This window comes from Leuciscus leuciscus (assembly GCF_965113295.1).
Source record: "Leuciscus leuciscus genome assembly, chromosome: 20".
In the NCBI taxonomy this organism is placed as follows: domain Eukaryota; kingdom Metazoa; phylum Chordata; class Actinopteri; order Cypriniformes; family Leuciscidae; genus Leuciscus; species Leuciscus leuciscus.
This window is the reverse complement of record NC_138744.1, coordinates 11,212,248-11,224,591: the sequence shown is the minus strand read 5'-3', so window position 1 is coordinate 11,224,591 and position 12,344 is coordinate 11,212,248. Positions and strand designations below refer to the sequence as shown.

The window sequence follows — 12,344 nt, the reverse complement described above, 5'->3', positions numbered from 1 at the left end:
TTAAAGGGATAGTTCACCCAAAATGAAAAGTTTGTCAACTTACCCTTCAAGTTGTTCCAAACCTGTATGAGTTTCTTTTCTTTTTTTTTCTTTTTGTTGAACACAAAAGAAGATATTTTAAAGAATGTTGGTAACCAGACAGTTGACGGTAGCCATTGACTTCCATATTATTCCATATTATATTTTTCTACTATGGAAGTCAGTGAGTGCCGTCAACTGTCTGGTTACAGACATCCTTCAAAATATATATTTTTTTTGTGTTCAGCAGAAGAAAATAAACTCATACAGGTTTGGAACAACATGAGGGTGAGTAAATGATGACAACATTTTCATTTTTGGGTGAACTATCCCCTCAAAAACGTTCCTTGCATGAATCATGAATATAGGTTACTACAATTGACTTGAAATAAAAAATGTAAAAATAGTTCATCCTTTTTTATGATACTTTCCCCCTTTGTATAACCTATGAATAGCCTAGTTATAGCTAGGCCTACCACATTTATGATTTTAGCCTCACAAAAATTATTCAAATTAATTTAGATTTTTGCATGATTTGCATTTTTCCCCTCAATAATCTAGACAAAAAAGAAGCTTGACGTCATTCACCCACACAATAATCTGCATAGATGTGCACGCAAATTTAGAGGCGTCCTGTTAACTCGCAGACCCCCTGCTTGCGTGTTTACCACATCATGTACACGGACACAAGTGCCAGTGATGTGGGAACGGAACCGAACCACAATAAAGTCGCTGCTGCGCTATTGTGCGCTCAGTGGAACGAATCTGTGGAAAGCCCTTTTGAATTCATGACAGACTCTTTGAATTGTCAAATAAAGATTTATTCAAATCCAAAGATTCATTAAGATCAAGTGCTGAACGCTTTCTCAACTTCACTTTTTCTGCTCCATCGTTGCAGAGCATGATGGTCCCTCCCCTATACGAAACTCTTTGTGAAAATCTTGTTGGGATTTTTTTTTTTTCTCCCTTTCCCTACCAAGGGTGTAATTCCTACCAAGGGTTTCGTCTCTGAGCTCTCCCTGTCTTGAAGGTGGAGCAGATATGAGAAGAAACGGACTATCAGCCAATCCAACCGAAAACCTCTGAGATGAAGTAACTTTTAAACGCTTCCTGCTTAAATAACAAGCATCTGTTTGCGAATTGAACATCTCCATCAATCGAATGATAGCAGGTATGACGCTTTATTTATTTATTTATTTATTTATTCATTCATTCTCTTTAAATTTTAAATATTTATAACTTTTTGCATCATTCTAACCTGTGAAAATAATAAAGTGTCATTATCGTGATCACATAGATTGCAAAGGTTCTGTGAAAAATTAACTATAATAAAAATATATCCTACATAGCCTAGGCTATATTAAAAAGGTAAATGCAATTATATAACGGTAAAGCAGGAATGATAATTATTTACAGTTGGGTAGCCTACTTTGACCCCTAATCTAACTAAACTTTTAAACCAACCCTTGCAAAAAAATAATAAATAAATAAATAAATAAAAAAAACAGTGGAGGTCTCCTTTGGTGGAAGTGGTTAGCATAATTTGTATACAAGGGAGATGATTAATCCGCATTTAACTTCTCATTGTTGGAGTAAAATATTCATGAATCCATGAATGAGAGAAATACATAAAGATCCGGCAACTTTGAATGAATCAATCAGTTTTCAAACTTAATTTGAAAAGGGACCAATAGCGCCACCGTTTGGTTGATCAAGTTGGTTAAAAAAGTTTACAAATGTGCAAGATTGAGCTTTTTGCCTTGTAATGGAAAAATGGGTTGATGCTGACATGGACGGGAAATGTTCTGCTTTTTCCACTAAAGCCAGTTCTCTAGATGTAGCCTATTACAGAGAAAATGTCGTTAGAAATGTCATAGTGATATTTCAGCAGTGATGGAAGAATGTCAGATTGCAGTTGCTCAATTTTATAAAAAAAAAAACCATACAAATAAAAAAACTGCTGATAGGAGATTAGACCACGTGTCAGACCAAGTTTGCCGTCTTTGAGTCTGTCGGTTTTGCCTACTTTATAAGGCCCGAGCTGTCTGCATATTTTACATCATAGACTTACTGGAATTTGTTTGGACCTCTGTAAGTGCTCCCCTTCTCACGGCAATCTCCAGTAGGGACACATCTGATTTGTCATTGCCTGAGTCCATAACTTTATACCACACATTCACGCGCACATATCTCCCCTCACACTTCCGCTGAGGCTACACAGTATTGTCTGTACAGATTGATTCTCATAGACAGCACGGCTGATGCAGATAATCCACACCGACGCCATGTCATAGTGAAGTGTGAGGTGGGAGGAGAGGGATTCCAGCTCTGCAGGGGAAAATGTACTGAACCAAGAATGGAGTAGCAATCTATATTCCAACCCACACTCTCCATCCCTAAACTGGCTACTGATTAGAAAATTTTGCTGCAGTCTGTGTTTTTCTTGGTCAGTGCTCAGCAATCTAATGATGAATGTGTGAGAGTGGTGACTGTTAAATGCTTGGCTTTGTGCTTTGCTGATTTTTTCTCTCTCTGTGAGTCATGCTGCACATACTTCCACCTTTGCTTTGTAATGCTTATGCTGGTATAATTTTGAAACGTATAATGCTGATTGCTAACATATTGGTGAACTTCTAACATACATAAAAAAAAAAATGATGTCAAATATGGACAAACCCAGCTGTTGGGTTAAATTTTTTAATTACATTTTCAACTCAACTTTTGGGTTTGCCCATATTTTAAAACAACCCAGCATTTTTTTGTGAATTGTTCACCCCCTAAGATGAATTGCTTGTGTGTTTTTCCTCTTCAGTTGCTTTGGTTAAGTATCTGCTTAATGAATGAATGCATTTCTGACTGGTAAATCGTGGCCTTCAGCGGTCTCATATTGCTGAATAGTCACTGTTGTCCATGGCAAGGCTGTATGAGTCTGCGTATTCAGAAACCGGCATTATTTTCAAGCCTCTCTTGTATTACACACTCATCTCGTATTGCGATCTCTTCAAATGAATGCTACTGGCATCTTGTGTCTTAGTTATTGACTGTAGTGAAACTGACCCCAGAAGACTTTGTTTTAATAGTCTACTATATATTTTATATAATATCAGTGCAGTGTTAACCTTGTTGCAAAGCCATTTGTTTTGTACGGTGTAATGGAATCCAAATCAGTTTCCCACCATTTTATTTATATAGTTAGTATTAAGCTGGATAATGTAAAGTCAGCTGGTTATTAATGCACAATAACCACGTTACCTTGATCAGGACCTTTGCTGATGAAGATCCCTTACTTATCTTAATCTGCAAACGGGGGATCTCATTGACATGGAAAACCTGAAAATATCAGGATACTTGGATAAAATTGTGATTTACAGGCCGTAAAACATTGTGGAAATGTATACAATCTTTAAAAACGATGTTATTATCTTATCTTATGTTATATTCATCTATATAATGTTGTTTTGAAAATCTTTATCCTGCACCCACGAATGACTGGAAGAGTCATGGAAGTGCATTGTTCAAAAGCTTTGGGAACCTTGGTATCCATTTAAAATCACTGCTTTGTTCCCAATATTTATGTGCATGATTTATGTGGTGCACGATAATTCATATGACTTGCACCTTTTCATCACTGTGCAAAGTGATGGTCTGGTGGAAAAATAAAATGCTCTCAAATCTTAAATTTTATCAGTTAGAGATGTTACCAGATACATAAATGAATACAGAAGTAGGCTGCTGATCTGATAGCTTTGTGTATCTGTATGTGTGTGGGTGCACGTTTGTTTAGTTTATCATATTATACTCCTATTCATTGGTAACAGTACCAATTGCGGTACCATCCGCAGAACCCAAGTATATACTTATTACTGACATTTAGCAAGACAGTAGGAAACGTTTCCAAACCACTGACTCAAAAAGCTCTGACCCACAGGGTCAATATTCTTATAGTCCCCACCACAAACCTCCAGTCTCCAGTTTTCCTCTAATGGTAGATATTTTCTGTCAGCCGGTGCCATTTAAGAAATAATTTTTAAATGTGAGCATACTTGTGCGCTATTTTACTCATTTGTTTAGTCTCTAAAGCTAATGCAGCAAATTTGGCATTCAATAATTACTGTATTTAAACTATTTCTTACGCAATACATTTTTTGTCTTAAAAGCAGATTCAAAATTTTTGTTTTGGAATCTGTGGAAATACTATTGTTGACTTAAATGGAACATTAGGATTGGATCTAAATATCTGTGGAATGTGATGATGGAGAATGAGGTGAACTGTATATACACTCAACATACTCTCAGGGGTTTTGAAATAGTGCTTCAAAATCTTATCATTTGTCTCCCCCTAGTGGTCATGACTGTATTAATATAATCATCTGTTCCAGTGCTTCAAGCCCTGCTCCTCCTGGAGGCCCCCTTAATATTATTTTTGGATGTCTACCTTATCTGACACACATTTCAGGTCTTGGAGCCTCTACTTAAGAGATGATGAAATAAATCAGATGTGCTAAACAATCAAGACATCCAAAATGTGTAGTGCTAGGTCCAGGAATGAGGTCCACTAATTTGTACGGTCTGTAAGCCAGATGTATGCAAGGGTTTTGGGAGTTAGTGTCAGATACTGCTTGCATATTGCATTTATATTCAGGGCAAAATTGTATTACCAATACAATTAAATAGTGGAAAAAATCTAATAAAAATCAAGGAGCATATGCCAGATGAACGCAATATTAGAAAAATCTGCTGTGCATATGTAGTACGCACATACTATGCTGCTGACAAAATGTATGTCACTTGTACTTATATCCTAAGGTGCACATTAAAAAATAAGTTGGGCTATACTTCAGGCTTTAAAAAACTGCACAGTTAATTTAATGGGAATTTTTTTTTATCGTATTAGAAATAAAATTGAAATATGCCTATTCGCAAATAAATATCCAATATCGACTGATACCAACAATTTATGACAGCGCAATATGTTCTCATATTTTTGGCTATGACTGTGCTTCTGCAAGCAAAGCTGAATATATTGTATAAAAGATAATAAATGATACTGAAAAAAATTCAATTGTTCACAGATTTCAGATAGATTGATGTTTATCTTCTTTCCTGTTTTTCTCAGTTAGAAAAATGCTTAGGTGATATTGATTCTCTTTTTCTCTTTGTGTCTGCTCTAGGGGTCTCTCTGCAATGGGCCCGGTACCCTTAATGCTCCTGCTTTCCATCTCAGCGCTGGCTGTGCTGGTGTCTGCAGCAGTGGACGATCCCACAGGTGACGATGACTACACCTGGCCACAGAGGAAAGTACCCCTGGTACAAGAAAAGCAAACGGTGCATCTGGGCAGTTCAGAGTTTTTGGCTAAGCCGCAGAGTGAGCTCAATGGGATATGTGGCATTGAGTGCCAGCGGGGTCTTCCAGAGCCCAGTCTGGATGATCTGGAGCAGCTACTGTCCTACGAGACCATGTACGACAACGGAACACGCACGCTCACCACCGTCACCGTGCAGGAGCTAAACGTGAGCGACGACTGGACGGGAGGCTCTCGGTTTCGCGCTCGCCGAAGAAGAGAGGTCTACGGCACGGATACGAGGTTTACCATCGCTGACAAGCAGTACTCCATGAAGTATCCCTTCTCCACATCTGTGAAGATCTCCACGGGTTGTTCTGGAGTGCTGGTGTCCCCCAAACACGTCCTGACGGCCGCTCATTGCATCCACAACGGTACGGACTACCTAGACGGGGTCCAGAAACTCAGCGTCGGCGTGCTGAAAGAGCGTTCCCGCCGGAAGAAAGGCCGGAAAGGGAAAGGAAGGAAAGGCCAGAGGAAACATGAAGAAGAGGAGGAAGAAATTGACGAAAATGGAGAGATTGGAGAGAAGCATGAACGTAAGGGTAAGGGCAAAGGCAAGGGAAGGAGGAACCGTAGTCGCCGCAGCACCGTCTCTGAACAGCCCTCGTTCCGGTGGACACGGGTGAAACAGATGCAGGTGCCGAAGGGTTGGTTTAAAGGCATCTCAGAGAACATTATGGCCGATTATGACTATGCCATCCTGGAGCTTAAGAGGGCGCAGAAGACCAAGTACATGGATTTAGGCGTCATCCCCTCCGTCAAGAAGCTGCCCGCTGGACGTATCCATTTCTCGGGATTCGACGATGACCGACCGGGCAACCTGGTGTACCGCTTCTGCTCTGTATCCGAGGAGTCCAACGACCTGTTGTACCAGTATTGCGATGCCAAGCCCGGCTCCAGCGGCTCGGGTGTCTACATTCGCCTTAAAGAACCTGGCAAGAAGAAGTGGAAGCGGAAAATCATTGGCGTGTTCTCGGGTCACCAGTGGGTGGATGTTAACGGGATGCAGCAGGATTACAATGTGGCCGTACGAATCACACCCCTGAAGTACGCACAGATCTGCCGCTGGGTCCATGGGGACTCTAACCAATGTCGGGGCACCTGAGAGACTCCATCAGTGGCCCGTCTGACTGCCTCAGTCCTGGCTCTCACCAACCCTTGTGCCTCCCATTTGTGCACTACACAAACTGCTGCATTCATCAACACTAGAGACTATAACACACCTACCATTGAACTTTTCCAAGCTATTTTGATGACTTAATTTATTTTATTAGACAACTTTTGTTATGAATCAGTTAGAACGAATGTATTTCTAGATTCAGTTGTCCTAACGAGAACTAATTCTGGCCTAAACTGTTGTTTTGAATTAGAAAATGTACTTCAATCAGTGTTGTTTGCTATGGGAGGCATTTGTTTTGTCTGGTAATCTGTCTGGATTCCTTGAAGTAGAAAGCTAGATCTGACTAGTTGACACAAGAAAAAAAACTCTTTTTTTTTCCGAGAGAAGAAGCTTTGATGTTTGTTATTTTCCTTTTTTCTTTTCGAAGAACACATCTGAGTATCAATATGCTGGTGTTCTTTGAAATTCTTGATTCTTGTTATCATTGTTATTGTTATTATTAAATGTGACCCTGGATCACAAAGCCAGTCACAAGTCGCACGGGTTTATTTGTGGCAGTAGTCAACAATACATTGTATGGGTCAAAATTATCTATTTTTCTAGTAAAGATCATGTTATATGAAGATATTTTGTAAATTTCCTACCGTAAATATATAAAACATTTATTTTTGTGAGTGAATGCAGCACAATCGCAAACATAAATGGACAACTTTAAAGGATTTTTTTGTCCTATCCTAACAAACCATACATCAATGGAAAGCTTATTTATTCAGCTTTCAGATGATGTATAAATTTCAATTTCAAAAACTTTACCCATGTGACTGGTTTTGTGGTCCAGGGTCACAAATGTTATGATTGTGTGCCTTTGACAGCATAAACTGTAAACTGTCTTCATGGGCTATCATTTTGTTTCTGCCTTTTGTATAACAATGTAACAATGCAAGCAATTAGTTGAAGATTTAAGCTTAATTTTCAGAGTCCCTTGTTGACTTTTGGTGCTAATTTAATTTTAAAATATAAAACATTTAAGGACCTGTCGAAGTAACAGCCTACTGTAGAACTGTAAGTATGTATTTAATGTAAGGCTTGTATTATGAGTTACATATGATCATGTTGTTCTTTACAAAAAAAACACAGGGTTATTTAAATTTAGATATGATTGATAATAAATAGTATTGTAATTATGATAAAGAGAAAAGCAACGCCGCTTCATAGGAAATATAAATCAAAAATCTTAATATAAAATTGATTTATCAAAATCGGATTGCATCAATTTTCATTATGTACATCTTTTTCCTAAATCTTTGCTATTAAGGACCAAATAAACTGAGATTTATATGTATTGGTCTAAGAGGACAAAATAGTGTGTGTGTTAATTTTTTCCATCAAGCTTACACAATCTTCCATTTAGTTTTTCCAAGTTTGCTCATAATTTTAATGTTAACTTTTTTTAAACATATATTTATAATAAGAAAATGGTATATAACATTTACATTTAATTATATATATATATATATATATATATATATATATATATATATATATAATATGATTATTATTATTTTAAATGGTTACAATTTTGTATTATATAAAAATATAATATATATTTTTTTTATATATATTTACGAGGAACATCTAATTTTTATATAGAGCTCTCCTTGTGAAAACAGACACATGGGGACACATGTGGGCAATTCTTCCCATCAGTTTATTGCATCTCAAAGGGCTTACATGCACTATGTAGGGGTGTCAAATATGAATCAATAAATCAAAATAAAATTTCTTTCAACGGAACAGAGAATTGCAAAAGAGAGATCCAAAGATCTGCATTTTTCATTTCCATGAAAGATCTAACAGGGAAAGTGATACAGGGCTGTCAGTCAAACCTTTCTGTAACACTGTTTAACAGTGACCTCCTGAAAACTTTGACAAAGATCTAAGAGTCTATCACTGCTAATGAACCTACACCCTATTATCTATGCTATCAGTTATTCTCTTATAAGAGATCTCCTCCACAGTCCATTTTAATGTGCAAACTACAGTATCACCACTCACCAACAGAGGGAGCATGAATCAACCGTATAACGTATAACAAACAAAGATCAGGGTTCATAATGTAATATGAGAGGGTAAGACAGAGAACCAAACGTGTGGACGGGTTCTTATACAATTATACAAAATAACACTACATGTACCAGCTTCAGTTTGGATTTCATACAAGCACAAGTAACTATGAGACTCAAACACAGCATTCCACTGACTACAACTGTGAAATCTTGGGGGCTTTTTTTTTTCTTTTCTTTTTTTGGGAAACATCACCAGTTGAACAAGTTGCTGTACATATTTGTTATTTTAAGATACTGCAAAAGGCCTCTCTCAGAGATCATCTGAGATTTGTAGCACTGCGATTAAATGGAATTATCCAAATTTGCTGAGGTTATCCATAAAGATTAACCTCATGGTTCTTGCGATATCCATAAAGAGTGTGTAAACAGTGAACTGACAACGCATTGACTATTAAATTAAAACAGTTCAAACCAAAGAATCAAAAAATATATATATGAAAAATAATATGAGTTAAAATACAAAAATTACATGTAATCACCAAGAGGTTATAGAGGAGCCCAGATATGCTATTAATTTATACATAACTCATGTATATTTATATTTCATATATTTATATTTTGTAAACAAACATGTCAGTCGATGATGGGAGATGACAATAGCATTTCTTTTAATCCGATTACCAGGTACACATCAATAAGTTGTCCACAGATAAAAATTTGAGTAGAGGAGAGACCTTTTCATCAATGAGGATAATATACACAGTACCGTCTGCAAATGAAACATTGCACACTGCTCCAAAACTAACAGACAACAGAAAGCACTTGAACAACCTGTTTAGGACCTCTGACCCCAAAAGGGAAGTCCCAGAGGAACCAGAATTAAAGTTGAGGGGATCAACACACACACATCATTCATTTCAGACTTAAACACTGGAAAAAGTTGACATACATAAGAATCTTTTTTAATCTTTAATTTTCATTTGTGTGCATTTTATTTTTTGATAATTTTTTCTGTTTCGTTCAAAACAAAGATAACGTTGAGATAAGCACATCTTCATTTTTCTCTTTTCTCTACGATTCACTTCACAGATTGTGCTACAACATGACACAGGAATGCTGGGTGGGGCTGGGTGGGGCCGAGTGGGCGGGGTTTGGGCTGGGAGGGGGGCGGGGTCAGTGGATATCTAGCTGCAGGCTCCTCAGGCATCTGGAGGTGTAAACAGACAGCAGACCTCTCTCACTGGAGCTCAGTCTTTGAGAAAACATATACTGCAAATAGAGCATGGAGAAAATGTCATGTTACTAAGTGTGGCACCAAAGCCTCATTTAAGAAGTCACTTGTAAGAGAATGATACCTGGAAAATTATAAGAAGTCCTTGATGTTGAGATCTGCAAGTGGGTCCTTGGTGGGAGGTTTTTTAGGGCTCTGAGCAGCTGGTCCTGGAGACAACTGAGGAAATAAAGGGTGCTTGAGGAAGAGTAATGGCTGATGAAAATTTCATTCATTCAGTCAGTCATGTTTTTCCACAATTTTTGAATCACATGAATTGTAAGCACAAAAGACTTGTTTCAAAAACATCAAAAAAGTTGTTTTGTCTTTTGATGAAAATATCTTTCAGTCTATGTCTTAGTCTATCATTCATTTTAGTTAGTACAAATAACATTCAAAGTGCAAAATTAAACCAAATGTTCCAACAATTATATATGAATTTAAATATTAATAAAACTAACATGTGAGAACTGTTCTCATCATTATCGTTGATGCGCAAAAAAAAAACTTTCGGACATTTCGTTGATGAGAAGAGTCACCATTAAATCAAAATTGACAATTCCTGGTTTTTTTTATGGAATATTGCAGTATGTGCCCTTTTAATCTTTTATCAAAATAACGTCCTTTTCTCTTCTCTGATGACATGTTTACTGGTGCAGGACAACATGTCACTCACATGAGCTCAAACCACAATGACCCAATCAATTCCCGATGGACAAACTCAAGTGCCCCCTACATTTCTTTCTTGTTCGATAAGTTGTTTCACTCGCATATATAGGGAAGAAATGTCTACTGCAACTTCCATTTCATGTGGAATGTAACAATGTTTGCATGTGCATTTTTGTGTATGTTCTTTACTGGTGCTCCGGGTGTTCCTGTTGCTGCTGGCCCTGTAAATGGTGGTCTCATCATGGGCTGACCCATCATCACAGACTGGGGCATCATGGGAGGTCCAGCTGCTGGAGGCTGAGTAAAAAATGATAAGTAAAATAACCGTCCATAAGTGCAAAATACAGAGATTTTTATTAACATTTTAAAAAGTAGTTTCTCACCATGCCAAAGCCAGGTTGTGCTCCCATGGGTGGTGCCATTGCTCCAGGCGGGGCGGCAGCTCCTGTGGCTCCAGGGGCAGGGCCAGACTAAACACAATTGGAAGAGAAATATGATAAGATATACAAGAAACATTTTAATGTGTTTAAAGATGCTCTAAGTGATGTCACGCGTTTTTTAGGCCAAAACATTTTTTGTCACATACAGCAAACATCTCCTCACTATCCGCTAGCTGCCTGTCCCCTGAACACACTGTAAAAAACCGCGGTCTCTGTAGACAGCCCAGGCTCCACAAACGGCAACAAAAACAAACTGGGCTCACCCGCACCACGAAACACAACAAACAGTGCTCCAGCCAATCACCGACAAGAAGTATTTGAGGGGTGTGGTTTGGGGGTTAGTGCGTGTGCACATGAAGGGGGTGTGGAGGAGAGACGAGAGAGAAGCATGAAGAGGGAAGTTTGAATTATGGCCGACACACGACTAAAGAGACGACGTTCCGATGAACAAATTGCAAAGAAGAGGGACAAGGATAAGAAACACGCGAAGTCCCGAATTTACATCGGAAAAACCCTCGAAATGTGGCGAGAACTCCGCCGGCAGAAGGGCTTCCAATCCGACATTCAGTTGCTCTGTTTTTGCAGAACAGGTAAATCCATTTTTCTTTCTAAATTGACGTTCATGTTCGCCAAAGCAACACAAGGATGTAATTAGCTAGAACTATGCAGTCAGCGTTAGCTTTGGTGAATACAACATTTAACTATGTTTCTAGCAGCTAGCGATCAATCTCTATTGTAAATGGTCAAGCAAATTCACAGTAGGGCGACAATTTGTGTGAATGAATGTTTTCACCCACGGTTTGTTATGGATTTGAATGTTCATTTATAGGCTATTGACAACTTTGACTAAATTTGTTTACGCCGCCGCCGTTGTTTATGCTCACTGGGAAACGCGAAGCTAACGTTATCTTGCTATTATTGCGTCCTATGGGAGCTAACGTTATAGTTATAACCTCAGGTGGCATATAAAAGCATTTATCTAACTTGGTGACATTTACACATTGAATGAAGTATCAGTAAAACTTAACTTTGTTTTTAGTGACTACTTTGACTTTCCTTTATGCCGGAAGGGAGGGGAGGAGGGAGGAGACGGGATGAGGAGGAGGGAGGGTCTAGCTAGCCTCCGTTTTGTTTGACAACAATTCGAATGTCAACACTCCCGGCATCACTTAGAGCACCTTTAAGAAAGAAGCAGCCTCTATCTACCATCTGAGCGCCAGGTGTGCCCCAGCTACTCGGAGCGACATGAGGGGTCCAGTTCGCTCCTCCTGTTAGTTTCTTCTCACTCCACTGGTTGTCCCTGTGCAAAACAAATAGCTGTCAGCCAACACAACGAGCAAATCATTCATAAACACAGCTCTAGGGCCACACAAAGTGAACATGATTAAATTGTGCTCCAATGGAGAGGGAATCAAT

At 38.4% G+C, this 12,344-nt stretch overlaps 2 protein-coding genes across 2 annotated transcripts in view; one reads left to right on the top strand and one right to left on the bottom strand.

The window, feature by feature from the left end:
* Positions 1–895: 895 nt before the first annotated feature.
* Positions 896–7,846, top strand: prss35 (serine protease 35). Its single transcript, XM_082149876.1, has 2 exons — positions 896–1,189; positions 5,190–7,846. Exon 2 carries the CDS (start codon positions 5,203–5,205, stop codon positions 6,466–6,468), a length of 1,266 nt encoding a protein of 421 aa, XP_082006002.1. The 5' UTR covers positions 896–1,189; positions 5,190–5,202; the 3' UTR covers positions 6,469–7,846.
* Positions 7,847–9,537: 1,691 nt separating this feature from the next.
* snap91a (synaptosome associated protein 91a) overlaps positions 9,538–12,344 on the bottom strand; it is a 44,415-nt gene continuing 41,608 nt past the window's right edge. The window contains exons 24-28 of the mRNA XM_082149412.1: positions 12,135–12,228; positions 10,872–10,958; positions 10,678–10,785; positions 9,905–9,999; positions 9,538–9,818 (exon numbers count right to left, since the gene is read on the bottom strand). Of these exons, the coding sequence (XP_082005538.1) occupies positions 9,913–9,999; positions 10,678–10,785; positions 10,872–10,958; positions 12,135–12,228 (376 nt within the window). The 3' untranslated portion in view covers positions 9,538–9,818; positions 9,905–9,912. The remainder of the gene's footprint in view (positions 9,819–9,904; positions 10,000–10,677; positions 10,786–10,871; positions 10,959–12,134; positions 12,229–12,344) is intronic.

Bases quoted from the DNA above. Each gene is read 5' to 3' on its own strand.
- prss35 (XM_082149876.1), top strand. From the start codon at position 5,203: ATGGGCCCGGTACCCTTAATGCTCCTGCTTTCCATCTCAGCGCTGGCT.